Source organism: Nerophis ophidion, linkage group LG04, assembly GCF_033978795.1.
Source record: "Nerophis ophidion isolate RoL-2023_Sa linkage group LG04, RoL_Noph_v1.0, whole genome shotgun sequence".
NCBI classification, from domain to species: domain Eukaryota; kingdom Metazoa; phylum Chordata; class Actinopteri; order Syngnathiformes; family Syngnathidae; genus Nerophis; species Nerophis ophidion.
The window spans coordinates 40,055,040-40,081,241 of NC_084614.1; the positions used below are offsets into that span (position 1 = coordinate 40,055,040).

The window sequence follows — 26,202 nt, forward strand, 5'->3', positions numbered from 1 at the left end:
CTTTTTTGACTTGCATAGTTAAACCAGGTCTGTTGTGCTATCTTTCTAGGTTTTTTGTTTGTTTGTGATAATATTTGAAACATTTTAGTTAGCGCATTTAGAATTGTTAAATGGCTTTAAATGGACATACACCAGGGAATTACCCTTTTTTGTTTTAAATTTTGCTTATCATTTACAATCTCTATGTGAGACAAGAACACATACAGTCGTGGTCGAAAGTTTACATACACTTGTAAAGAACATGTCATGGCTGTCTTGAGTTTCCAATACTTTCTACAACTTTTATTTTTTTGTTATAGAGTGTTTGGAGCACATATTTATACTTGTTGGTCACAAAAAACATTCATAAAGTTTGGTTCTTTTATGAATTTATTATGGGTCTACTGAAAATGTGACCAAATCTGCTGGGTCAAAAGTATACATACAGCAATGTTAATATTTGGTTACATGTCCCTTGGCAAGTTTCACTGCAATAAGGCGCTTTTGGTAGTCATCCACAAGCTTCTGGTTGAATTTTTGACCACTCCTCTTGACAAAGTTGGTGCAGTTCAGCTAAATTTGTTGGTTTTCTGACATGGACTTGTTTCTTTAGCATTGTCCACACGTTTAAGTCAGGACTTTGGGAAGGCCATTCTAAAACTTTATTTCCAACCAGATTTAGCCATTCCTTTACCACTTTTGACGTGTGTTTGAGGTCATTGTCCGGTTGGAACACCCAACTTCGCCAAAGACCCAACCACCGGGCTGATGATTCTAGGTTGTCCTGAAGAATTTGGAGGTAATCCTCCTTCTTCATTGTCCCATTTAATCTTTGTTAAGTACCAGTTCCATTGGCAGCGAAACAGACCCGGAGCATAATACTATCACCACCATGCTTGATGGTAGGAATGGTGTTCCTGGGATTATCGGCCTTGCCTTTTGTCCTCCAAACATATTGCTGGATATTGTGGCCAAACAGCTACATTTTTGTTTCATCTGACATCACATGGACAAAGATAAGACCCTCTGGAGGAAAGTTCTGTGGTCAGATAATTGATAATGTTGCTGTATGTATACTTTTGACCCATCAGATTTGGTCACATTTTCAGTAGACTCATATAAATTCATAAAAGAACCAAACTTCATGAATGTTTTTTGTGACCAACAAGTATGTGCTCCAATCAGAGTTGTAGAAATGATTAGAAACTCAAGATAGCCAAGACATTATGTTCTTTACAAGTGTATGTAAACTTTTGACACCGGCTGTATATTATTCAGTTTTTTATGCATTCTGATTTTTAATAAACGACTAACTAACAAAGTAGCCAGGGATAAAGCCCTCTAAAAACAACCAGAACCCGCCAACAATATTACATTTACATGAGGTGTCCTGCATAACAACAGAGTTTTAGTGTTAACCAGTGTTATCATTAGAACTAACACAGAGGAACTACTTTTAGCGGCGCTTTGATCACAGAGCGGCAACGAGCTTGTGCATTTACTAACCTACTGAGCCAGCATCTGCATCACCTCTGAGTGGGTCAAAGTTAATACTAGATTACAAATAATGCCTCACATTTGAATAGTAGAAGGTCGTGGGAATCTGTTGGGGAATTTGCCTGTTGGAAACAACAAGTTGCTATTTATCTATGTTCTTATGTTTTATGTGTTATGAATTTGCACTAAATTAGTTTTGCATACAATTTCATTGTACAATGTACAATGACAATAAAGAGATATTCTATTTTATTGTATTCTGATATATGTTAAATGTTTCTGAAATCTATTTAATATTTTTCATCCTTACCATATCAATTCCGGTACAAATAGTTGAGTTAGATTATTGTAATGGTTCAAGTATTATGCTTCTTTTTAAAAAGGTGCAAGTGGATACATACATAAGGATTTACATGACATTTTCAAATAACAAAAGCATAACATACAAATAATGCACAGTAGTAAAACGACTTTAGAGACAGAGCACACGTATATGTTTAAATTACTATAGCGTCAGTACCGTATTTTTCGGACTATAAGTCGCAGTTTTTTTTCACAGTTTATACTCAGGAGACTTATGTGTGAAATTATTTACACATTTCTGTAAAATATCAAATAATATTATTTAGCTCATGGGATTTAGCGATTAGGGGTGACAGATTGTTTGGTAAACGTATAGCATGTTCTATATGTTATAGTTATTTGAATGACTCTTACCATAATATGTTACGTTAACATACAAGGCACATTCTCAGTTGGTTAATGTATTTATGCGTCATATAACGTACACTTATTCAGCCTGTTGTTCACTATTCTTTTCTTATTTTAAATTGCCTTTCAAATGTCTATTCTTGGTGTTGGGTTTTATCAAATAAATTTCTCCAAAAAATGCCACTTATACTCCAGTGTGACTTATATGTGTTTTTTCCTTCTTTATTGTGCATTTTCGGCAGGACCGATTTATAATCCCAAAAATACGGTACATGGCCAAAACAGGCGATGGGACGGGAAATAAAGTAGTGAAAATGTGTTCGTGCAGTTGCCTGCTCACAGCCAGATTAGAGTTTCATGTGAAAAGTATCTAATATTTGGTTTAAAATATCTTAAATTTGAACATGCCAGTGCTGTCAAAAAGGATACAAAAGACTTCAACTGTTGTTTGATTACTCAATTTATTTTTACAAGCCAGGAGAGCTCCATGCGGTATGATCCAAAGTTAAGTCATTCCTCCACTGTCTCTGAGGCCATTATTACTGTCAGACCGACTGACCAGCTGTGCTATAGTCACAAGAACACATTGTGACAGCAATAGGTAGCAAATGATTGCCTGAACAAATTAACGGACGTCCTCACAAATAATAAAATAAGGCAATAAATGTACAGCATGAATAATCAGCTAGATAAATTATTAGACATTCTCACAAATATAAATATGAATACGAAGCATTAAATGCATTGGCAAAAAAGTTAATTTTGTGTGCTTGCCTTGATCTTTTACATTTTTTAAATCCAATGTTGACAAAGCTAAAACAACCACCTATGTGTGTCGCCAAAGTATCCACAGCATGTAGAATGTGCATATGCCAGCCATAGGGTTGGCATAATTCATCACGTGTTCCATTCAGTTCACTCTTGCCACATCTTTTTTCATAACATGGTGACTACTGCCTATAGTTTCTCTTGTTATACTCTTATTTTAGTGTTATATTTTCATTCTTATTGTTGCTTTTAACTTATATTGTTATTGTAATATTTTTCTATTTTGTTTCCATTTATAACCCCAATAATACTTTTTGCTTTTTAAATTGATCTCAACTCTGTACACTGCTGCTGGAATATTAATTTTCCTGGAGGAACTCTCCTGAAGGAATCAATAAAGTACTATCCATCTATCTATATATCTATCTGAACCTAACCGTAAAAAAAGGCATATGCCAGGTTTTTGTGCATTGACACGCTTAATACATGAGGCCCCAGATCAACACACAGATTAGTAAAGATTATTTGGGATTGTTAAAATTCATTTTGAATTAATACACTATTTGTACACCCATTGTTCAGTTAAGTAGCATGTTTTGCTCTTCATTTACCTATTTTTCGTATGATCTAAAACTAAAACCTTAGTAAGAAGGCTTGGTTGTTTACGAAAATAATTTATACATTTTATTCTGCTAGTTGGAATCAATACAGACTTCCAGAGCAACTATGCTGCTTTTAGTCTGCTGAGAGAATCACCTAAAATAGGGAGGAAGGAAAAAAGCTTAAAGGTTAAAGGAGCATAGCAAAGGGCAGCCAGGAGGGAAACACTCATTGTCTGCTTTAGAACTGTGAGAGGGATTCAAACTGTGCAACCCTCAAGAGAAACATCCCAGAGAAAAGGGAAAACAAAGGTAGCTACATTTTGGCTCAGAGCAGCAGAGCCAACATTACAATCATTAACTTTACTATATTTTATGGTATTAGCAATGTTCCTATGTTGAATATTTGTCACAAGTCCACATTACAAACAACACATGACTTACCGAAAACCACCAATTCAGCTGGATCACTGTCTCTCTCTCCAACCATGTTGGTGCCAACACAAACATACATGCCAGCATCACTTTTCCTGCTGTTGGAAATCATCAATTTGCCACTTCGCATCTGAAAATGAGAGGTACATTACATGGTTATGGTTGGGTTATTTAGTCAATTTTGAATATGTGTACAATTACAATATGACACATCACAAATTTCCAGTTTCTAATTACAACATGTCCGAAAAGGAGTAGGAAGAAGCAAAGCCTATTTAGGAAGAAGCAGAGTCTATTTAATTATACCCATTTTGGGGATGGCGTGGCATTTTGGAGAGAATGGTCGTGACAGCAACCTGAGGGTTCCCGGTTCGATCCCCACCTTCTACCAAACTTGTCATGTCCGTTTTGTCCATGAGCAAGACCCTTCACTCTTGCTCCGGATGGGTCATAGTTGGGGCCTTGCATGGCAGCTCCTGCCATCAGTGTGTGAATGTGTGTGTGAATGGGTGAATGTGGAAATAGTGTCAAAGCGCTTTGAGTAACTTGAAGCTAGAAAAGAGCTATACAAGTATAACCCATTTACCATTTACTGTTTCTTAGCAATTTGTAATACATGTTTGTACTTAATCTGTGTCATAACACTGAATAAATACATAAATAGTAAATATACAGACAAACGAGTAAGTAAAGATATTTTGTTTTTTGTTTGAACTACAACAGCCACACCAGAAAATAAAAATGGCGGACTTGCGCAGAACTTTCCCATAAAACCTCAACCAAGAAAGGAGATATCTGCTGACGTAACTGATAAATTTGGGCATAAATAACAGTACATTTCAAATGGCCAGTTTGGAACGAGGCACATTTGTTTCTTAAATACTTTCTCAACGCCTCGTGGTTGGAATTCAAATTTTATGCACTCACTGTATTGGGATCCCAACTATACAAAAACAGGTGCAAAAAATAGATTTTGCATAATTAGACCCCTTAGAACAAATTATGCTAATGCACTCAAGGATTTAGGACATTAGAATAAATTATTTTGAAATTAAGTCATCATTTTCATGAAATTATATGTGGTTATTTTAATCCAAACTCAACAAATACCTTCAACACAGTTTCATAAAAGTCCAGAAATCTGGACAAAAACATGAGAAAGTATACATTGTCAAACCGTCTGTCATAAAAAAACATATCTAACATATCCATTGGGGTTGCCACTTCTCAGAACTGGAAATAAGGAACACTCCTCACGGCAGCACGTCGAAAGTGCACGGCCGAAAGGAATTTGAGGGTTTGGCTCCCCAAAACCCTGAAATGTATAGAAACATATGTATCTTGTATATTGAAAAACTAAATGCTTTAATTGAATTGACATTCAGACGTCATATTAGCCTCTGGGCCCTGGCCTCCGGGGTCACTTGATGGTCAGTAAGGAAGGGGAAGTCAAGAAAGCATTTAGTCATACTTAAAGTTTAAAGTGCTTTATAAACAATGAACATTGCTAAAGTGCTGTAAATTAAACAAAGATTGTCAGTTCAACACCCAAAAAACTAAATGCAAGACTTGAACTTGTGTATACATGTTTAGATAAATGATTACGTCCATGGATCGTAACTAGCCTGAACTTGAGCATATAGGCCTGGCCTACTGTATTCTATACATATAAAGTGCTGTAAATTAAACAAAGCCTGTCTGGGGACACCTTTACTGAAAGAGGACAATACTAAGTACCATATTTTCCGCACTATAAGGCGCACCTAAAAACCTCACATTTTCTCAAAAGCTGACAGTGCGCCTAATAATCCGGTGCGCCTTATATATGGACCAATACTGAGCCACAACAGGTTTCACAACTACAGTAAGCAGCCACCTACTTAATTTTTCCCCGTGGGAGAAGAAGTGCGCTTCTTCTTCTACGATAAGCAGCCGCCGACATAATTTTCCCCCGTAGAAGAAGAAGCGCGTGGTTCATGCTGGGATATATGACTGCGGGAGGCGTGCCGTTTTTGTGTGTTCATGTAAAGACCCCAAAATGGCTCCAATTAAAAGACACGCTTACGACGCAGAGTTTAAACTCAAGGCGATCAGTCACACAGTAGAACACGGGAATAGAACAGCAGTGAGATAATTTAACGTTAGCAGCAGCGACACTGACTCGTTTAATGACGACTTTGACGAGACGGAGCCGGGCATGTTGGATGCCGTATTCGCCCAACTGTTTAATTCGAACACTGAAAAAGAAGAATTGGAGGGATTCGTGGCTGAGGAATAACTTAATAAAGTGAGCTTTACATGTTTATTTTGTGTGTTGTGTTGTGTGACATTATCGTTTGAGCAACGTTGAGTTATTGATATATTATTGCTTTGCACTATTTCGAGTGTTACTATATTGTGATTGCACTAACGTTTGATTTACCGTAACAGTCTCAGACTGTTTTTTACGTGTTTATTGAATTGGGGAAAGTAATTAAACAGCTGTTTATTCATTTTGTAAGTGAACAGAGTTGTCAGAACGCTGGTTTGTAATCTATTAATAAAGTTTGACTGACCTATCTGACTGTTTTGTTGACATTCCCTTTAGCGCAGCTCCTTTTAAAGGATGCACAACGTACCCCCAGCCTCTACTGTAGCATCTATTCTATGCGCCTTATAATGTGGTGCGCCTTATATATGAACAAAGTTTTAAAATAGGCCATTCATTAAAGGTGCGCCTCATAGTGCGGACAATACGGTATATAAAGTGCTGCAAATATAACGATTGGGGACACTTTCACTTCAAGAGGAAACAAATGAAACAATTGTGTGTATACATGTTAAAGGCTTAATACACTGAAATTGAGCATATACCGTGCTGTAACAAAGCCTGTCTGGGGACACTTTAAGAAAACTATAGTAAAATGAAACTATTTGTGTGAACCCAAATGAAAAGATGAAGACAAAAAAAGGAGAAAAATTGCATATTTTTTGAGGTCTTTTCTCTTTTGAAGAAAAGGACGGGGTAGAGTATCCGCTGTAGACATCTTTTAAAACGCGCGGAGCACCCGGGTGTGGTCAGCAGCGTAACTAGGAAACCATCATGACAGACAGCGCAGATATGATATGGTTGGCTCAGGATGGCCTCTGGGCTGCATGCAGGCAGACAGGGGGGCGGGGCTGCGTGCAGGCAGACAGAGGGGCGGGGCTGCTTGCAGGCAGACAGAGGGGCGGGTCTGCGTGCAGGCAGACAGGGGGGCGGGGCTGCGTGCATCAGACAGGGAGGCGGGGCTGCGTGCAGGCAGACAGAGGGGCGATAGTGCGTGCAGCATGCAGGCAGACGGAGTCGGAGATGATTTGACACAGAGGAGAGCGAACCAGAGGTATCATGTACAGCCACACTTGGGGGTTCGCTTATCTCTCATTTTGTTCATTATTTTTTAATTCAGTATTCACGTGTGTGTGGGACCGACAAATAGGAAAATTCGAAAGAAACCACGCTCCGTATTGGTTCGGGATGCAACATTTCAGTCCAAATTACGGGTCGATTCCGTATTTTACGGGGCAGGTGGCAACCCCAATATCCATAGGGGGACATAAGATAACCACCAGTCAACCTACCGTAATCCTCTCATCTTTGTCATTGACCCGGACGTTATTTCTCTTCCATGATATGGTTGGCTCAGGATGGCCTCTGGGAGGGATACACTCCATGACAGCTGGCTCGCCCGCTGCAACCACCACATCACTGGGTGTCTGACGGAAGTCGTCTCTTAGAACTGCAGGATTAAAAGACATATTGAAGTTAAGAAGAAATGTAAGGCAAATGTTCTTGTCCATGGTAGTATTATTTACATTGCAAGGATTAATTGGGCTCAAATAACACGGTAGCATGCTATTAGCATCTTAGTTTTTAACAAAATTGGACAATGGGGTTGCAACGATTACACAACACTGTCGACAAATGTTGACTACAAAACTTGTCGGCGACAATTACATTTGTGGACAATAATCATGACGTCATCATTTGCTGTTTTTTCTGAAGGAGGCAGGTCACTTGCAAAACATCGCCAGTGATAACATGAAAAGTGTGAAGACATGTCCTCTTATTCTTGTTAAAAACATACGTAAACACCTTGCTCATTTTGCAAAACGGACCTGGTTTTTATGATGGTACATCTGTGATACGCAAGCATTTAAAGTGGAGACATGATGTTAGACATTTGGAGGTTGGATGCAGGCACAGCTAGCTAGCTAACAAATGTATAACAAAGGTGTGAAAAGTAACTAACTATCATTTTAGCCAAAGTCAGCCAAGTAAACTTTGTCTACATCAATTGAAGTATGTCTTAAAACAGCGTCACTATGCAGTGAAGTAAAAAGGGCACAATAACAAACGCAAATCACGCGTGCGCACACGCACACACATACAGCAAATGTATTATAAGATTAAAAATACCATTTATTAAACAGCCAAAATTTTAAGAATCAATCAAAGATATAATTCTACACATTGAGTCTGTTAGACTGCTAAAACTGCCAAGAGGTAATCAATAGTCAATATACCAGTCTACAGTTTTTTAAACGTCATCACAAAATGTTTTTCTTTTAGAGGAAGTTACCTTTTGTGTTTTCTCGTTCATTTTCATCGCTGCTATTTCAATTGTTTTTTAATACATAAACAAATGTTTAGCACTTTGCCTTTTCTTTCTTTTAAATAGACAACATACTATTACCGTATTTTTCGGACCCTCGGGCACACCGGATTATATTGATCGGGTCTATTCAGGTGTATTTTCATACAAAAGGCGCACCGGATTATAAATCGCATTAAAGGGGTTGTATTATGATTGTGGTCTACATAACATGGTATGGTGGTTCTTTGGTCAAAATCTTGCATAGATTATGTTTTACAGACCATCTTCAAGTCGCTTTCTGACAGTCGCTTAAGGATGCACCGTTTTGTGGGCAGTTTTATTTACGTGGCATCACTTCGCCAGCATCTTCTCCGCGTCATCTTTGTTGTAGCGGTATAGTGTGCAAGGATTGGAGTTGAAGAAGGAGCTAACTGTTTTAATGACATTCAGACTTTACTTAAAGGGGAACATTATCGCAATTTCAGAAGGGTTAAAACCAATATAAATCAGTTCCCAGTGGCGTATTTTATTTTTCTAAGTTTTTTTCAAAATTTTACCCATCACGCAATATCTCAAAAAACTGCTTCAAAGTGCCTGATTTTCACCATCGCTACATTCACCCGTCCATTTTCCTGTGACGTCACTGCGTGATGCCAATACAAATAAACATGGCGGATAGAACACAAAGACATAGCGACATTAGCTTGGATTCAGACTCGGATTTCAGCGGCTTAAGCGATTCAACAGATTACGCATATATTGAAACGGATGGTTGGAGTGTGGAGGCAGATAGCGAAAACGAAATTGAAGAAGAAACGGAAGCTATTGAGCCATATCATGACAGACAACGGCAACGAGGACGAATTTGGCGATCGCCTTCTAACCAACGATTACATCTTTTGACAACTGGTGCAACTTGAATCCGTCGATTGGTATGTGTTTGTTTGGCATTAAATGTGGGTGGAGGGAAAGGTTGGATGCAAATATAGCTACAAATGAGGCATAATGATGCAATATGTACATGCAGCTAGCCTAAATAGCATGTTGGCATCGATTAGCTTGCAGTCATGCCGTGCGCAAATATGTCTGATTAGCACATAAGTCAATAACATCAACAAAACTCACCCTTGTGAGTTTGTTGACTTTATCGTTGGAAATGCATCTGCTTTGAGTGTCTCAGGATATCCACACATCTCTGTCGTAGCATCGCTATTGTCGGTAGCGATGCTACGACAGAACAGAACAAACGAGGGACTTTCGCATCTTTTGACAACTGGTGCAACTTGAATCTGTCAATTGGTATGTGTTTGTTTGGCATTAAATGTGGGTGGAGGGAAAGGCTGGATGCAAATAGTGAAGTGAAGTGAATTATATTTATATAGCGCTTTTTCTCTAGTGCCTCAACGCGCTTTACATAGTGAAACCCAATATCACTTTTTTTTTTTACATTCAAACCAGTGTGGGTGACACTGGGAGCAGGTGGGTAAAGTGTCTTGCCCAAGGACACAATGTCAGTGACTATGATGGCGGAAGCGGGATTCGAACCTGCAACCCTCAAGTTGCTGGCACGGCCGCTCTACCAACCGAGCAATACCACCCCTAAAATATAGCTACAAATGAGGCATAATGATGCCTAGCCTAAACAGCATGTTAGCATTGATTAGCATGCCGTGACCATTGATATGTCTGATTAGCACACTCCACGTAAGTCAACTTGAATCCGTCTCTTTTCGTGTTGTTACACCCTTCGACAACACACCAACGAGGCATAATGTCTCCAAGGTACGGAGAAAAAACGGAAAATAACAGAGCTGATTTGACTTGGTGTGTGTAATGTGTTTGAGAAAATGGCGGATTGCTTCCTGTTGTGACGTCACGGGTGAAAGGTCATTGCTCCGACACCGAACAATTGAAAGGCGTTTCAATCGCCAAATTCACCCTTTAAGAGTTCAAAAATCGGTTAAAAAAACATATGGTCTTTTTTCTGCAACATCAAGGTATATATTGACACTTACATAGGTCTGGTGATAATGTTCCCCTTTAAATCAATAATGGAGCAGCATCTCCTTTTCCGTGGCTCATGAGTGCAACAGCAACGCCGGAAATGTGTCCTGGGAAAAACCGGGCGACCACGTTCCGTGGGTGAATTATGTAAACCCACTACACACACAAGTAGTTTTTAGCGCTTCCATAGCGATTCTACTGACAGATATAAGTTAGAACTTTAGGCTACTTTGTATTAGAAATGGCAACAGTGAAGGATCAATGCCCCATAACAAGAAGATAGAAAAAGAAGCTTATCGACTTCGGTATTCCAAGAACTAGAAAGGTGGACGCGTTGAAATTTTCAGGACTTATGCAGATCCCAAATACACATCAGCAGGTACCAGAAGGTAAGGAAAGGTGGTTTTGCATGATATTGCGAAACAAAAAGCCAAATAATATGACTGCTATTATGTACCATTTTGTGGTCCATATACACACACCATAATATTACCAGTATGTTGAATCACAGTACGTCTGACTATTGTAGCCGTAATGCTCTGACAATCCATCAAGCGGTGCGGCTTCATAGCTTACCACAGTCGTATTAAAACATTTTGACAGATTTTTGAGCACCTTGTGTAATGTTCTATATTTTCAGTGCAAGATTTAAAGTTTTGGTGTTGTTTACTGGCCTCATCTAGCAGTCTACATGTGACTCCTGGTCACACTTATCATTACACCATGTGCCAAATAAAACAGATTTGAGGTCAGTAAGCACAACCAGAATCCATCCATCCATCCATCATCTTCCGCTTATCCGAGGTCGGGTCGCGGGGGCAGCAGCCTAAGCAGGGAAGCCCAGACTTCCCTATCTCCAGCCACTTCGTCTAGCTCTTCCCGGGGGATCCCGAGGCGTTCCCAGGCCAGCCGGGAGACATAGTCTTTCCAACGTGTCCTGGGTCTTCCCCGTGGCCTCCTACCAGCTGGACGTGCCCTAAACACATCCCTAGGGAGGCGTTCGGGTGGCATCCTGACCAGATGCCCGAACCACCTCATCTGGCTCCTCTCAACCAGAATTTTTCCGTATAATAGGCCCGCTGGGTTTTAAGGCACACTGTCAATTTTTCAGAAAATTAAAGAATTTTAAATGTGCTTTATAGTCTGAAAAATATGGTAGTCATTTTAATTATTATAACAGCTGAGTGAACAGCACAGTTGCAGTACAAATTATTATTTACGAATGGTATAGTCATCTTATTGTTTGTAAGCACATGCCTAAAATAACTTAAGATGCATTTAAAACACAATGAAAAGATTTGAGCCTTTAAATATGTTTTTCGTTTCATTATTCGATTAATCGACTAATCGTTAAGATAGTCGTTGACTAAACAACCATCACAGTAATCGTATGTTATTATATGCTCATCACATTATAATCTAGTATTTGTAGCTCATACACACTCAAGGTAAATTAATTATTAAAGATGACACATACACAGATTCCCCTACCAATTGCATAAATACATTTCACTGTGAAGTAACAACCAGGTCTGCACTCAAATTTGTACAACATATAAATCAAGCCCATTCACATAAGGAAGCCACTTTCAAATCAGAAAGCGTAAAATTATTCAGTTGGAGTCCATTCCTGCGGCATTTAAGTGTAGTTACATCCCTTTTTATTTCCAGATTCATACGTCCACACTCCATTTTACATCTGATACCTGAAGGCATGGGATTTTCCCCTTCCATTCCATTCTCCTAAACTCCGTAACTTTTTGGATTAAAGCTATAGAGAGTTATTTTGTAGTCACGGTTGGAGTTACTGACAGCACCAGTCGACTAGGAGGCCAAAGCCACAAAGGCCTGTAGGCTATATGTCTGGTCTAAGACACTTTGGATTCAAACCAATGGATCGGTTTCTATGACATTGCTCCCTTATTCCTGCTTGAAAAAGCTCAGTGCGTAAATTGCCATGCTTGTGAAAGTATTTGGGGAGTTATGACTTTACACAATGTTTGAAATGTTCTAAATCCTACTGGTCCTACAATGCTGCAATGAGATGCCTTACCACCCCCCAGACCTCATCTGTAGTCCAAGTCTATATTTATCCTAATCACCATTCACAGAAGATGACAAAAGCCTCACTGTGTGTATGTAGAAGGAACCTGTAATGTCATGCAATATAAGGAGGGAAATTGGCTGCTTGTTACACCCCGGGACTGCATTATCATGCCACAAGGATGAGAAGCGAGCCCAATGACCTCCCACGCACCATTCCAAGATCATGGCTCCAAGGGTCTCTGATCTTTCACATCCTGCCCTGCACACTCCCTACATCTGGGTGAAAGGAGGGGGGAAAGTTTATTAGGCACTGACAATTACCCATGAGACTCTTGGGGCCCATATCAAGTGGGTGCACTCTGACCCTTTTCTAAAACCCCTTTCGTTAAAACCGGAATAATCCCCACCACTGGGCTATACACTGTGCTTTCATCAGCATACAGAATAACATGAGGGGGAAAAGATAATGATTTTAACAATAGTTGAGCTACGTTTGCATTCAAAAGATAATTTTGTAGACTGAAATCAATGGAATTTCAGAAAAGTTTGGAATCAATGTAAACGTTGATTATGACCAATATCATATCATACTATACTATAATGAAAGGAGTTCACTTAAATTAAGATTTGTATTTTATTTTATTGAGGACCCATTGAATTTCCCAGGGATCCACTCAAGTCACTGTGGGTCCCTGTGACTCACTACATTGCAAACCTATCAACATGACTAGGTTTTAACACAGCTTAACAATTAACATGAAATTAACATTGCATTGCCATACCAACTAGCGTTGTCCAGATACCTATATTTTGGTACAGGTACCAGTACTTTTGTAAATAAAGGGGACCACAACATTTTTCATAATTGGCTTAATTTTATCAAAAAATCTTATGGTACATTAAACATATGTTTCTTATTGCAAGTTGGTCCTTAAATAAAATAGTGAACATACTAGACAACTTGTCTTGTAGTAGTAAGTAAACAAAGACTCCTAATTTAGCTGCTGCTGACATAAGCAGTTACACATTGTGTCATTTTCCATTCTATTATTTTGTCGAAATTATTAAGGAAAAGTGGTAGAACATTAATTAATAATCGACCTGTTCATTAACTGTTAATATCTTCTTTTTTTCTGTTTCAAGATGTTCTATCTACACTTCTGTTAAAATGTAATAATCACTAATTCTTCTGTTGTTTTAGTTTTGGATGATACCACAAATGTGGGTATCAATCCGATACCAAGTAGTTACAGGATCATACATTGGTCATATTCAAAGTCCTCATGTGTCCAGGGACATATTTCCTGAGTTTATAAACATAATGTAATTTTTTTTTAAACAAAATAAGTTTTTGTGATGCTAAAAAATATCAATGTAATCATAGTGGTATCGACAAGATACGCTATTGTACTTGGAATCATTACAGTGGATGTCAGGTGTAGATCCACCAATGGCGTTTGTTTATATTGTAGTGTCCCGGAAGAGTGGTTGCTGCAGGGAATTCTGTGAATTTGTTCTGTAGTGTTTATGTTGTGTTACGGTGCAAATATTCTCCCAAAATATGCTTGTCATTGTTGTTTAGTGTGGTTTCACTATATGGCACAGCTTTATGACCGTGTTAGCGCTGTTCATACGGCCACCCTTAGTGTGACATGTATGGCTGTTGACTATTTATGCCCGTCATTCACATGTGTGGAGTGTGTTCAGAGATAAGATGATCGTCTTAATAATTAATGATTGGACGTAATGAAATCTTGACTTGACTTTGTTAACTATAGACCACTTGTGGCACATTCAATGTTATAAATCCAGGGTGCTGCGGTGTGTAGTGAAGTATGTTTAGCTATCACTCATCCTACAGGGATAATACTTGAAATAAATGTACTTTACTAGTCATCATAGAGACAAGGTTTGGTGATCTAGTGTTATTACACTGCTGACTGCGGATACATACTAGCTGCTAGTATGTATTATCTTCCTGAGGGTGTTTCAGATTTATACCTTTACCTTTATCTTTGGTTATTCGAACATGCTCGTCTGCATGACACGACGGGACGGGGGGGGACCGGTACTTTGTAGAGGTGGTATAGTACCGAATATGACTCATTAGTATCGCGGTACTATACTAATAACCATTAATAATCAACATGTCAACCAAAATCTACCGATTTTTAGAAAAATTAAAACTTAAAAGTAATTGCATGAATGTATGTTGATGTCAGCTTCAGCTGGGTCTTTTTTTTAATAACAAGAGTAACACGGCAGAGGGTTTTTTTAGGTATGTTACTCTTAAACCAACTCATGATTCAATTCGATTCTGATTCTTGGTGTTACAATTTGATACAGATTAAATTCTCGATTCAAACCATTCTTGCAAAATCTCATTTGGTATGAAAAATTATAATTAAACATTTTCAAAACAGGTCCGAGGCTAAAAACGCTCCTCGTCACCAAAACATTGCATTTAAAGAAAATCGATTCTTAAAAATGTTGAATTTACTTACAAATACAATGAATAAAAATAGCAATCTGATTCGAAACAATTTTTTCAGGCACCAATAGTTGTTGACATTAACAAAACAGACTTAAACAGGTTCTACTGTATTTACCATACTTTGGAAAGGATGTACGCAGACAGACAGAAAGATAAAGCGCACATACATGCTTGACAGTGCCCCACAACCCCCAAAGTATAAATATTCATTATATGGTCGTCAAAGACTCCCTTTACTGGCAGAGTTAAATAGATGTTCTGAGGGGGAATCAACAATGTTCTTAGGTTGGAGGGGATTGTGTTGCTCATCTGTCACTCCCTTACAGGTACACCCTGTCCCAACACAAAACAATCAGATTTAGCTTTCACCACTCACCAAAATAAGGACATACTTCCCTGTTGCTCCTTTACCATGCACCCTTTAAGTCCCACAAGAATACCTATTCTATCAAAGCAATATCAGTCCAGGGCCCTTGGTCCCAACAGAGGCCCCTATCAGGAGCTGACTAAACAGCAGCCTTTGTCATTATCCCGAGTGGACACCCTCTGATCCCTATCAAGTATTGCACCATGATGAAACGGCCTACACAGGATATTGTCGTTGGGAGGGTCTAGAGGGGGTTTTAGGAAAGAAAAGGGGCTCACAATGAGACCAATGTCTGTGCTCCTCACCCACATTCAAACAGATTTAAAACAATATCTATTTGGGGTGTAACAGATCAGTGAAATTACTGTTTGGCATGTACTGGCAACTAATTATTGGGATGTGTGTGTGTGTGTGTGTGTGTGTGTGTGTGTGTGTGTGTGTGTGTGTGTGTGTGTGTGTGTGTGTGTGTGTGTGTGTGTGTGTGTGTGTGTGTGTGTGTGTATTTTCCATCTTATAAAATTAGAAAATTAAATGATTAACAAAACCTTAGAAAACCAACTAAGGCAAAGTTGGTAATACAACTTGTATTATTACTATGGTCATGTTGTGATAATGCACGTGCAAATTTAACAGCAACAAGCGAACAAATGCATCTTCCACGCAATGTAGCGTCCTTGATAGCACCTAATGTCCTTCCATAGTGCAAATCCGCTTTTAATTAGTCACAAATCCTCGCCTTCATGGCAGAAAAAAAGGCTTCTTGCAAGTGTCATTATCAATACAGGATGTAGGAAAATAAAGGAAGCCATAATAAATCACTAAACTAAAACCTTTGCATGTTATCAGGGGTGAGCGGATTGATACAAATATCGACCGTAACAATACCAAGTATACAGTATGTGGTCAATACTGCAGTTATTAGATCAATATTGTTTTATTATCACAACATTTTTTTTTGTCATTTTGTTATTGTTTACAAACTTACAAAATACTTTAAGTCCCTGGACACTGATAGAAAACAAAAAAAACAACCTAATGTTTTAAAGAGTCAGTAGAGGTTTTTGCTTATGTTTAGTTATTTAGTTTAGTTATCGACTTGATGTTTAAAATATTACATGTAAAAAAGGGAATAAGAGAACATTTTATATATTTGGAATTGATATTGTTACACCACCATCTTGTGTTTTTGTCTGATTATGATTGTTATCACAAATTTAATCCATCAATCCATTTCCTACCGCTTGTGAATTATATTTTTGTGTGAATTATATTTTGTATAGTGCTTTTGGCTCAAAGTGCTTTACATAGTGAAAATCCAATATCTAAGTTACATTTAAACCAGTGTGGGTGGCACTGGGAGCAGGTGGTGAAGTGTCTTGCCCAAGGACACAACGGCAGTGACTAGGATGGAGGAAGTGGGGCTCGAACCTGGAACCCTCAAGTTGCTGGCAAGGCCACTCTACTAACCGACCTATACCGCTTGTCCCTTTTTGGGGTCGCTGAAGCCTATCTCAGCTGCAGTCACGTGGTAGGCGGACAAGTGGACAAGTCGCCACCTCATCGCAGGGCCAACACAGATAGACGGACAACATTCACACTCACATTCACACACTAGGGACCATTTAGTGTTGCCAATCAACCTATCCCCAGGTACATGTCTTTGGAGTTGGGAGGAAGCCGGAGTACCCCGAGGGAACCCACGATGTTACTGAAATAAACCTAATATTAATAAAAAATTAGCAAGTACATTTTTAATAGTTTTGAAAAAATAATACAAATAGTAGTGATACCACATATATCAGCATCCAACTTAAGAGTTTTTGTAACCCCTTTTAAAATGGTTAGTTGACAAAAATTTAGTTGACAAATAATATACACAAAAATAGATTTCAGGCCATATCGCCCAAAACCTCTGCTAGACTATATTGAAAAAACAAAACCTTAGAAAATATTGGTGAAGACTTTAACAATGAGAGAGAAAAATACTTCCTTCGCTCAAAACGCGGGAAATCAGTACACCTCTGTACCAAACTGTATCATTATACCGCTATTTTTTAGTGATACTGCAATGCAATCCCCAAGAGTAGCATGGTTAACGCTCTGGAAAGGCTTATAGAGGCAAAAGTGAAATTGAGCCTGCGATAAAATAAATGAATGTGAATCAGATTTCAATTACTCCGTCTAGTAGTCCAGAAGGGTCACCTTCTTGGTCCTGGCCCGCCTTATGATTTAACCCTCTGGAGTCCACACTCATCAGCCGTCAATGTCTTTCACTTCAAATGTACTCCATTTTCTTTTGTCTGTCGGCTGGTCCACTCATACTCATTTTGCATCCACAGCTGTCCCGACCCCAACCAACCAATCCCCCACGCTTACACATGCAGCCCCACACCCATCCTGTCTGGTAGCTGAAAGGCTGGTCCTAAAAGCTTGAAACAGGAGCACTAAAAATAATTCCCGTGTAGTTGCCAAATAAGCAAACCCAACATGTGAGGGCGAAAGGATCCCGGCAGTCAACAGAGAACGTTGTATCTTTTCTGACAGAAACGAACAGCCATTGAAGTGAAGTTCACATTACAGTCAGTTTCGTTCACACATAGAGGCTTGTAGGCTAAATTGATCGAACGCCAGCAGGTTAACAGAAAATACCCGCTGTGCAAAACCCCAATTCTCCCACCGAACCTCAAGAAAAGCAATTATTCACCACTGGCTCGAATAATAAAATTACTGCTACAAGTCAATGTGATGCATTACAAGCAGATGCTAAGCCTGCTATTAGCATAGATTAAACCACTTCCAGCCACATAATCATCAGGCAACATTCAATTTAATTTTCATGCCATACTCTGATCCTGTTTACAAAGCGTTAAACTGGTTAATCATCATCCGTCCGTGTAAAATACTGTGTGAAATTGCAATAAGTGATAAAATATTAGGCACCGCCATCCACCTCGCAGCAATGACTGGGTGGAATTGATGAGGTTATCTATCAAGGTGTGACGTCTCATGGCTTCGTAAGAGCTCATAAATGGCACAGCCTGGCCGCACTGCAGTGTCCTGTCACACCCAAGCCTGTTGGGAGGGAGGAGTGGGGGGTCTTCGGTGGATGAAGAGGTGGAGTTGTTGGGGGGATTACTTGGCAGCTGCACAGATTGCAGTCGATATGACTGTGGGCCCCACATGCAGAAGTGGACAGGAGGCTCTCATTATCAGCCACAAAAACACTAGAGGGAAAGGAAGAGGTGTGTGTGTGTGGGTGTGTGTGTGTGTGTGTGTGTGTGTGTGTGTGTGTGTGTGTGTGTGTGTGCGCGCGAGTGCGTGTGTGAATGTGTGTGTGTGAGTGTGCATGTGCGTGAGTGCGTGCGTGTGCATGCATGCCTGTGTGTAATCAAACAAATGGCACATGAAAAATCCACAAGTAAATTATGTCCAGGCCAACTTGCAAGCACTGTGTTAAGAGTACTGTGCCAAATGTATACCGTATATCAATCTACTTTTGTTGGGCTATCATTCAGGAAATCTCAGCCAATCCAAAGGAATAGTTGTTTTTCATGTTGCGATACAGTATGTATAAACATTGTAGAATGGAAACTTTGCATCCATTAAATCTATTGTTTTTCCCATCATACATGGAGTGGTATCAACATAAAAAGCACCACGTGATCACTCCTCTACAGCAACATACAAACCCTGTTTCCATATGAGTTGGGAAATTGTGTTAGATGTAAATATAAACGGAATACAATGATTTGCAAATAATTTTCAACCCATATTCAGTTGAATATGCTACAAAGACAACATATTTGATGTTCAAACTGATAAACCTTTTTTGTTTTTTTCAAATAATCATTAACTTTAGAATTTGATACCAGCAACACGTGACATAGAAGTTGGAAAGGTGGCAAAACATACTGATAAAGTTGAGGAATGCTCATCAAACACATATTTGGAACATCTCACAGGTGTGCAGGCTAATTGAGAAAAGGTGGGTGCCATGATTGGGTATAAAAGCAGCTTCCATGAAATGCTAAGTAATTCACAAACAAGGATGGGGCGAGGGTCACTAATTTGTAAGCAAATTGTCGAACAGTTTTAAAACAACATTTCTCAATGAGCTATTGCAAGGAATTTAGGGATTTTACCATCTACGGTCCGTAAAATTATCAAAAGGTTCAGAGAATCTGGAAAAATCGCTGCACGTAAGCAATGATATTACGGACCTTGGATCCCTCAGGCGGTACTGCATCAAAAACCGACATCGGTGTGTAAAAGATAGGCTCAGGAACATTTCATAAAACCACTGTCAGTAACAACAGTTGGTCGCTACATCTGTAAGTGCAAGTTAAAACTCTACTCGGCAAAGTAAAGCCAATTTATTAACAACACCCAGAAACGCCGCTGGCTTTGCTGGGCCAGAGCTCATCTAAGAGGGACTGATGCTAAGTGGAAAAGTGTTCTGTGGTCTGACAAGTTCATATTTCAAATTATATTTGGAAACTGTGGACGTGGTGTCCTCCAGAACAAAGAGGAAAATAACCATCCGGATTGTTATAGGCGCAAAGTTCAAAAGCCAGAGTCTGTGATTAGTGCCCAAGGCATGGGCATACGGGTTTTGTAGCAACATATGTTGACATCCAAGCAGCACTATCATGGACGCCCCTGTTTATTTCAGCAAGACAATGTCAAGTCACGCTTTACAACAGCGTGGCTTCGTAGTAAAAGAGTGCGGGTACTTTCCTGGCCCACCTGCAGTCCAAACCTGTCTCCCATCGAAAATGTGTGGCGCATTATGAAGAGTAAAATACGACAGCGGAGGCCCCGGACTGTTGAAAGACTGAAGCTCTACATAAAACAAGAATGGGAAAGAATTCCACTTTCAAAGCTTCAACAATTCCTCAGTTCCCAAACGTTTATTGAGTGTTGTTAAAAGAAAAGGTGATGTAACACAGTGGTGAACATGCCCTTTCCCAACTACTTTGGCACATGTTGCAGCCATGAAATTCTAAGTTAATTATCATTTGCAAAAAAAAATAAAAGTTTATGAGTTTGAACATCAAATATCTTGTCTTTGTAGTGAATAGGGGTTGAAAAGGATTTGCAAATCTTTGTATTCCATTTATATTTACATCTAACACAATTTCCCAACTCATATGGAAACGGGGTTTGTACGTCACTAACTAGGGATGGGTAGTGAATTCGATACTTTTATAGGCACCAATCAAATACTGTCGGTACTGCCAGGTATCGATTCACGTGAAATCAAACAGCGCTATATTTGGATACCTTGGTTGCTTGTGAAGTCACGTCTGGTTACAGACTAAACACTGGCTCAAACACTTTGCGAGGAAACAATCACCTAAGCAGCACTCAGAGAGGCCCTAGCCAAACGTATGGTACCATTTGCAATGTTAACATAAAGTAAAGCTCCCTTGTTTCCAAAAGTCGTTGGCTTGATGATAAATTACATTACCTTTGCCAAATACATTCTATTAGCATAAGCGATTTTAGAAGGCGATTTCATACCTCAGACATTTGGTAAACTACAACTAAGATGTACATTACAACCAAACAGCAAGTGTCTAATAAGTAAAACACTTACAGTAAAAGACTATAGGACGCAACATAGAATTTTACAAAAGGGATGGACTGTATGGTCTTAAATCTAAATCACAATATATTATTGGTGTGCAAATTTTAATAGAAACATTTCAAAAGGGGCTACAAATGTTTCTAATTTGTATGCAGACATGGTCCGTAATTTATTGCACCATTTCCAGTTGTATTAATTCTCAAAGCTATTAATTAATCTACTTGCTAATTTACTGTTAAAATCTGGTTAATTTCTGAAGTAAAATGGTTCTATCTACACTTCTGTTAAAATGTAGTCAGCATTTATTTTTCTATTGGTTGGATATATTAGTTTTGGGTGATACTACAGATGTGGGTATTGATCCAATACCAAGTAGTTACAGGAGCAGCATTGGCCGTATGGTCCATTACTTAACACTTTAGTTAACATTTCCTAAGACCATCGAATTAGTAAATGTTTTTTTTATCACAGTTCTAATCATACAAACATAGAATGGCTGTGTAACAATATTAATTGCATGTTAAATCCTACAAATGGCTCTTATTTAAATCCTTTGGTTTTCACCCATAATGCCCCCCTGAGTCCATGGACTTATTTCCTGAGTTTGTAAACAATAACAAAAATGACTAAATATAAAATATTAATCAAACCACTGTTGCATCAATCAAATAATGATATTATACTTGGTATAATTACTTGGTATCAGATTTTTGGGTTGGACAAGCGGTAGAAATGGATGGATGGTTGGAATTGCACTACGACTTCAGACTTCATTGCAGGTTCTGTTGTCAGCGCCTAATGACAAGACGGCTCTCCTGTTTTCCTCCAAGGTTGGGGACTCTCTCAATGGCTGCATGCTGTTAAATTTAGTACTTATACTACGAGAAACATTACACATTTTTTAAATACAATAACCTAATTGCCCCAAAATATAATGTGTCAAATTGCAACAGTACCTTTACAGAGACTGATAATCATTAGGGGTCTAGTGATTTGTTTTAACAACAATTTAATTCCATTCAATATTTGTGGTTGTTGACACGATTCAAGGACAATATAATTTTTTTAGAACAATACGATACAAAACGATACAGTGAGTTGAAATCGATTCAGTAACTTCCTAGAAAAACAAATCAAGCAGTGAGACTGTGGAACAAATAGTGAATACTGGACACTACAGGTAAATTTTCCTATATTTCTATATTCCTTTTACTTCTTGTAAAGGAATTAGGTATAAATGAATTATGGATACAAAGAAGCAAGTAAACAACAATTAATGGCCAATGCGTTCACATCTTATTTGAATAAAGTGCAACCAACACTTTAAGTTAAAGTGACAAGAAGAAACGTTATTTGCTGACATTTTAAACATTGAAACAATTTTCAGTAAAAGTACACTGACCAACATTTTAGGAGTAGATTTACCTGCTAAATATAGTTCCCTGACCCAGCCATGCAGTATAATTTCTGCGCCCTCGTGTCTCCTCATCCCTGTTGATGGTGTTGGCAACTCACTTCCTAATTTCCATAGCCTCCTTCATCCATCTCTTCTATGTATTTATTTCTTTTGAAATGACTTCTCCTTGTGCTATGTGAATCTGTGAGCCGCAGTAATTGGAACTGCTGTGACTTCCACTGTGTCGGCCTGGTCTTATCTGGTTTAAGGTTGCGTTGCAGCTATATGTATGTGTAGTATTGTTTGTGTTTATTGTGACGATTGCAATCGTGTTGGAGCTGTAAGTTATGATATTAAAAATTCCCCGCAGTGGAGAAGGAGGAACTCTCAGACACTTTTTTTAACAAGCGGTAACAAACTCAGGGAGTCAAAACACACTTTTAGACACTGAGCAAACACCTAAACTGCACCACCTCTTAATGTGTAACTGCACTGTTTTGGAATTTTGCCTATCATTCCCAATCATTGTGTAAGACAAAAACAAATATGTTTTTCGTTTTTATGCATTCTAAATAGTAATTAAATGCGATCAAAAGTCCACTCACAATAGAGGCTATGGGAGTCGCTCAATTCTGCCTATAAAGCCCTTAAAAAAACATCCAAACACCTCCATTAAGGTTTTATATATATACTGTGATTATATAAGTAATGTAGTAATGGCCACATTTATAATAACATTTAGTATTTACATCCATCCTTCCTTTTTCTACCGCTTATTCCCTATGGGGTCACAGGGGGGCGCTGGTGCCTATCTCAGCTACAATCGGGCGGAAAGCGGCGTACACCCTGGACAAGTCACCACCCATCGCAGGGCCAACACAGATAAACAACATTCACACTCACACATATTTTTGTAGTTTTAAGCATACGTAACACATTAATTTCCAAAACGCTTTTTTTCCCAACAACAGCACTGATTTCTACTCACTGCAGACTTCATGAGAGCCAACAAACATAAAAATACATCACTTGCTTTACAATGTCTGCTGTCATTAGCATGCCGACTGATAGAATATTGTTATATTCTCATTTAAATGAAGAATTTCTTGTCATCCTCGCAAAAAATAGGGAAACCAAACTTCTTTTTGTGTCGTTCTCACCATTTCCTGGTCTACATTGGTCGTTAAAGGGTACCAACTTGTCGGAATACGTCCTTGTCTTTCTACTATCCAGGTGAGAGGCATAATTTATAATCTAAAATAGACTTCCACGGCCAAAGCACCGGAATAAATATTTTGTCTTCCTTAGCGCTTATATTACCATTACCATTAATGTTTGGTAAATTTTTAAGTCATAAAATCTAAATGAATCATTGTTGGCGCTTTTTGGGTGGTTAGTTTTATTGGCGGAATAGAGGACCTTTTATTGAAAAAATATTTAAATAGAATGACAGACACACATGTCACAGATATTACATTATTGTCTTGTGGCGTTTGTTATGGCCTTTCCTGACCACAGTAAATATTCTCCATTTTTCTTTTGATAATGTCAGAGATTGGAAAATAGACTTGACGTTTAAAATCGTTATTATTACAAGTGCTAAACTTTGTATAAGCTCTGACGTTTTTTTAATCAAATGTTTTCCTTTTTGAAGAGTCGATAAAATCAATCGGTTACCTTTTAACACCAAATTGGATCTATACCTTTTTCTTGGGAGGCAAACTTGCCAAGCACAGATCAATATACTTAAAACTTAGCACTCTAAATTGATATATCGATCAATCGTTACACTTCTGATAATCATGTAACAGTGCATGAGGCAATGTCAAGTATAGACTTAGACTTAGAGACTTAGACTTCTTTTTATTGTCATTCAAATTTTAACTTTACAGTACAGACAGGAACAACATTTTGTTGCATTAGTATGTGTGTGACTCATTCAGTAAAGACTTGGCCTGAGGAATGAAAGGCTTGAAAACACCTCGAATAAATCTGCAGAATCGGGGCCAGCTGCTGGAGAGAAGCCCTATTGCTTCCAAGAACAGTCAACATACCCTAGAGCAGTGGTTCTCAACCTTTTATCAGTGATGTACCCCCTGTGAACATTTGTTTTATTCGAGTACCCCCTAATCAGAGAAAAACATTTTTGGTTGAAAAAAAGAGATAAAGAAGTAAAATGCAGCGCTATGTTATCAGTTTCTGATTTATTGAATTGTATAACAGTACAAAATATTGCTCAATTGTAGTGGTCTTTCTTTAACTATTTGGAAAAAAAGGTATGAAAATAACTAAAAACTTGTTGAAAAATAAACAAGTGTTTCAATTATAAATAAAGATTTCTACACATCGAGGTAATCATCAACTTAAAGTGCCCTCTTTGAGGATTGTAATAGAGATCCATCTCGATTCATGAACTTAATTCTAAACATCCATCCATCCATCCATTTTCTACCGCTTATTCCCTTTCGGGATATTTATGGAACATGTCCACAAAAAATCTAGCTGTCAACAATGAATATTGCGTTGTTGCATTTCTTTTCATAGTTTATGAACTTACATCCATATTTTGTTGAAGTATTATTCAATAAATATATTTTAAAATGATTTTTGAATTGTTGCTGTTTTTAGAATATTTAAAAAAAATCTCACGTACCCCTTAGCATACCTTCAAGTACCCCTAGGGGTACGCGTACTCCCATTTGAGAACCACTGCCCTAGAGCAAGGTACCAGACTGTTCCAACTCTTGCAACACTGAAAATGTTTAAGACTTGTGCATTCAACGCCAGCCTATTACAAACAAGCCTGTATTCACAACCTTCAATTGAAACCAACAGCAATATATAATATATGAAAATGTATCTACAATGCAGCAGCATGTTTAACCCACCATGTGACATCATGATTAATATAGTTATGATGCCATGTTGCCATTTTAAGTATTTTTTCATCAACCAGACCCTCCAATTCCTTTCTGCAATACATGTACTGTAACCCCTACATTGTACACCATAAAAATAAACCTCTCTTCCTTACAAGACTGAGTACAGCTAGTTTAAAAAATATACAAGGAAAGGGGTTGGTGAAATAATGAATGCATGGCATTCCTCGAAAAAGAGCCATAAAAACAATGACAACCCACCCTTCAAGAACCCTGGGGCCCCCTGCAACAATACCATTACAGAGGTGGTCGAAGATCCTGTGTGTGGTCAGCTAATAAAGCAATTGTCTGCCATTGTAAAGAGGATTACTTTAATCTAGTAATGGCGGATGTCGTGCGCCCCATAGCAATGGGGTAAGAGGTTCACTGTGAATTGCAAAAAGCCCATTGTGAGGCAAGCGAAGCCCTCTTCTTTTCCACTGCTGCCCTGTGATGCCCTCAGCTGACCCTGTGGCCCAATCACGGCTAATGTCGTAACACATCTTTGACACAACTTCAAACGGGTTACTAAAGACAATGGATGCCTCTGAACCAACATGTAATCATTCACACGCATGCCCCATTTTAACACTGTGGTAGCCCGGGTATGAGTACATTTAGTTTCAAAATATGCAGATCAAAATGGAAAACCATAATATTCTTAATTATTTTGTTTGCAAACATAACTTAAAGGAAATATATGGCTTAACCTGAATATTGTGTGAATCTAAGTGTAGAAATGGGTTTGGAAATACAGAAAACCACGGGATATGAGTTAAATT

General features: G+C 38.5%; 1 protein-coding gene across 2 annotated transcripts in view; it reads right to left on the reverse strand.

Annotated features, from left to right (window-relative positions):
- The window catches only part of robo3 (roundabout, axon guidance receptor, homolog 3 (Drosophila)), a 251,253-nt gene that overhangs the window by 158,509 nt on the left and 66,542 nt on the right, over positions 1-26,202 (reverse strand). For both annotated transcript variants that reach the window (XM_061898046.1, XM_061898045.1), the window contains exons 3-4: positions 7,590-7,747; positions 3,999-4,119 (exon numbers count right to left, since the gene is read on the reverse strand). In XM_061898046.1, coding sequence (XP_061754030.1) covers positions 3,999-4,119; positions 7,590-7,747 — 279 coding nt within the window. The remainder of the gene's footprint in view (positions 1-3,998; positions 4,120-7,589; positions 7,748-26,202) is intronic.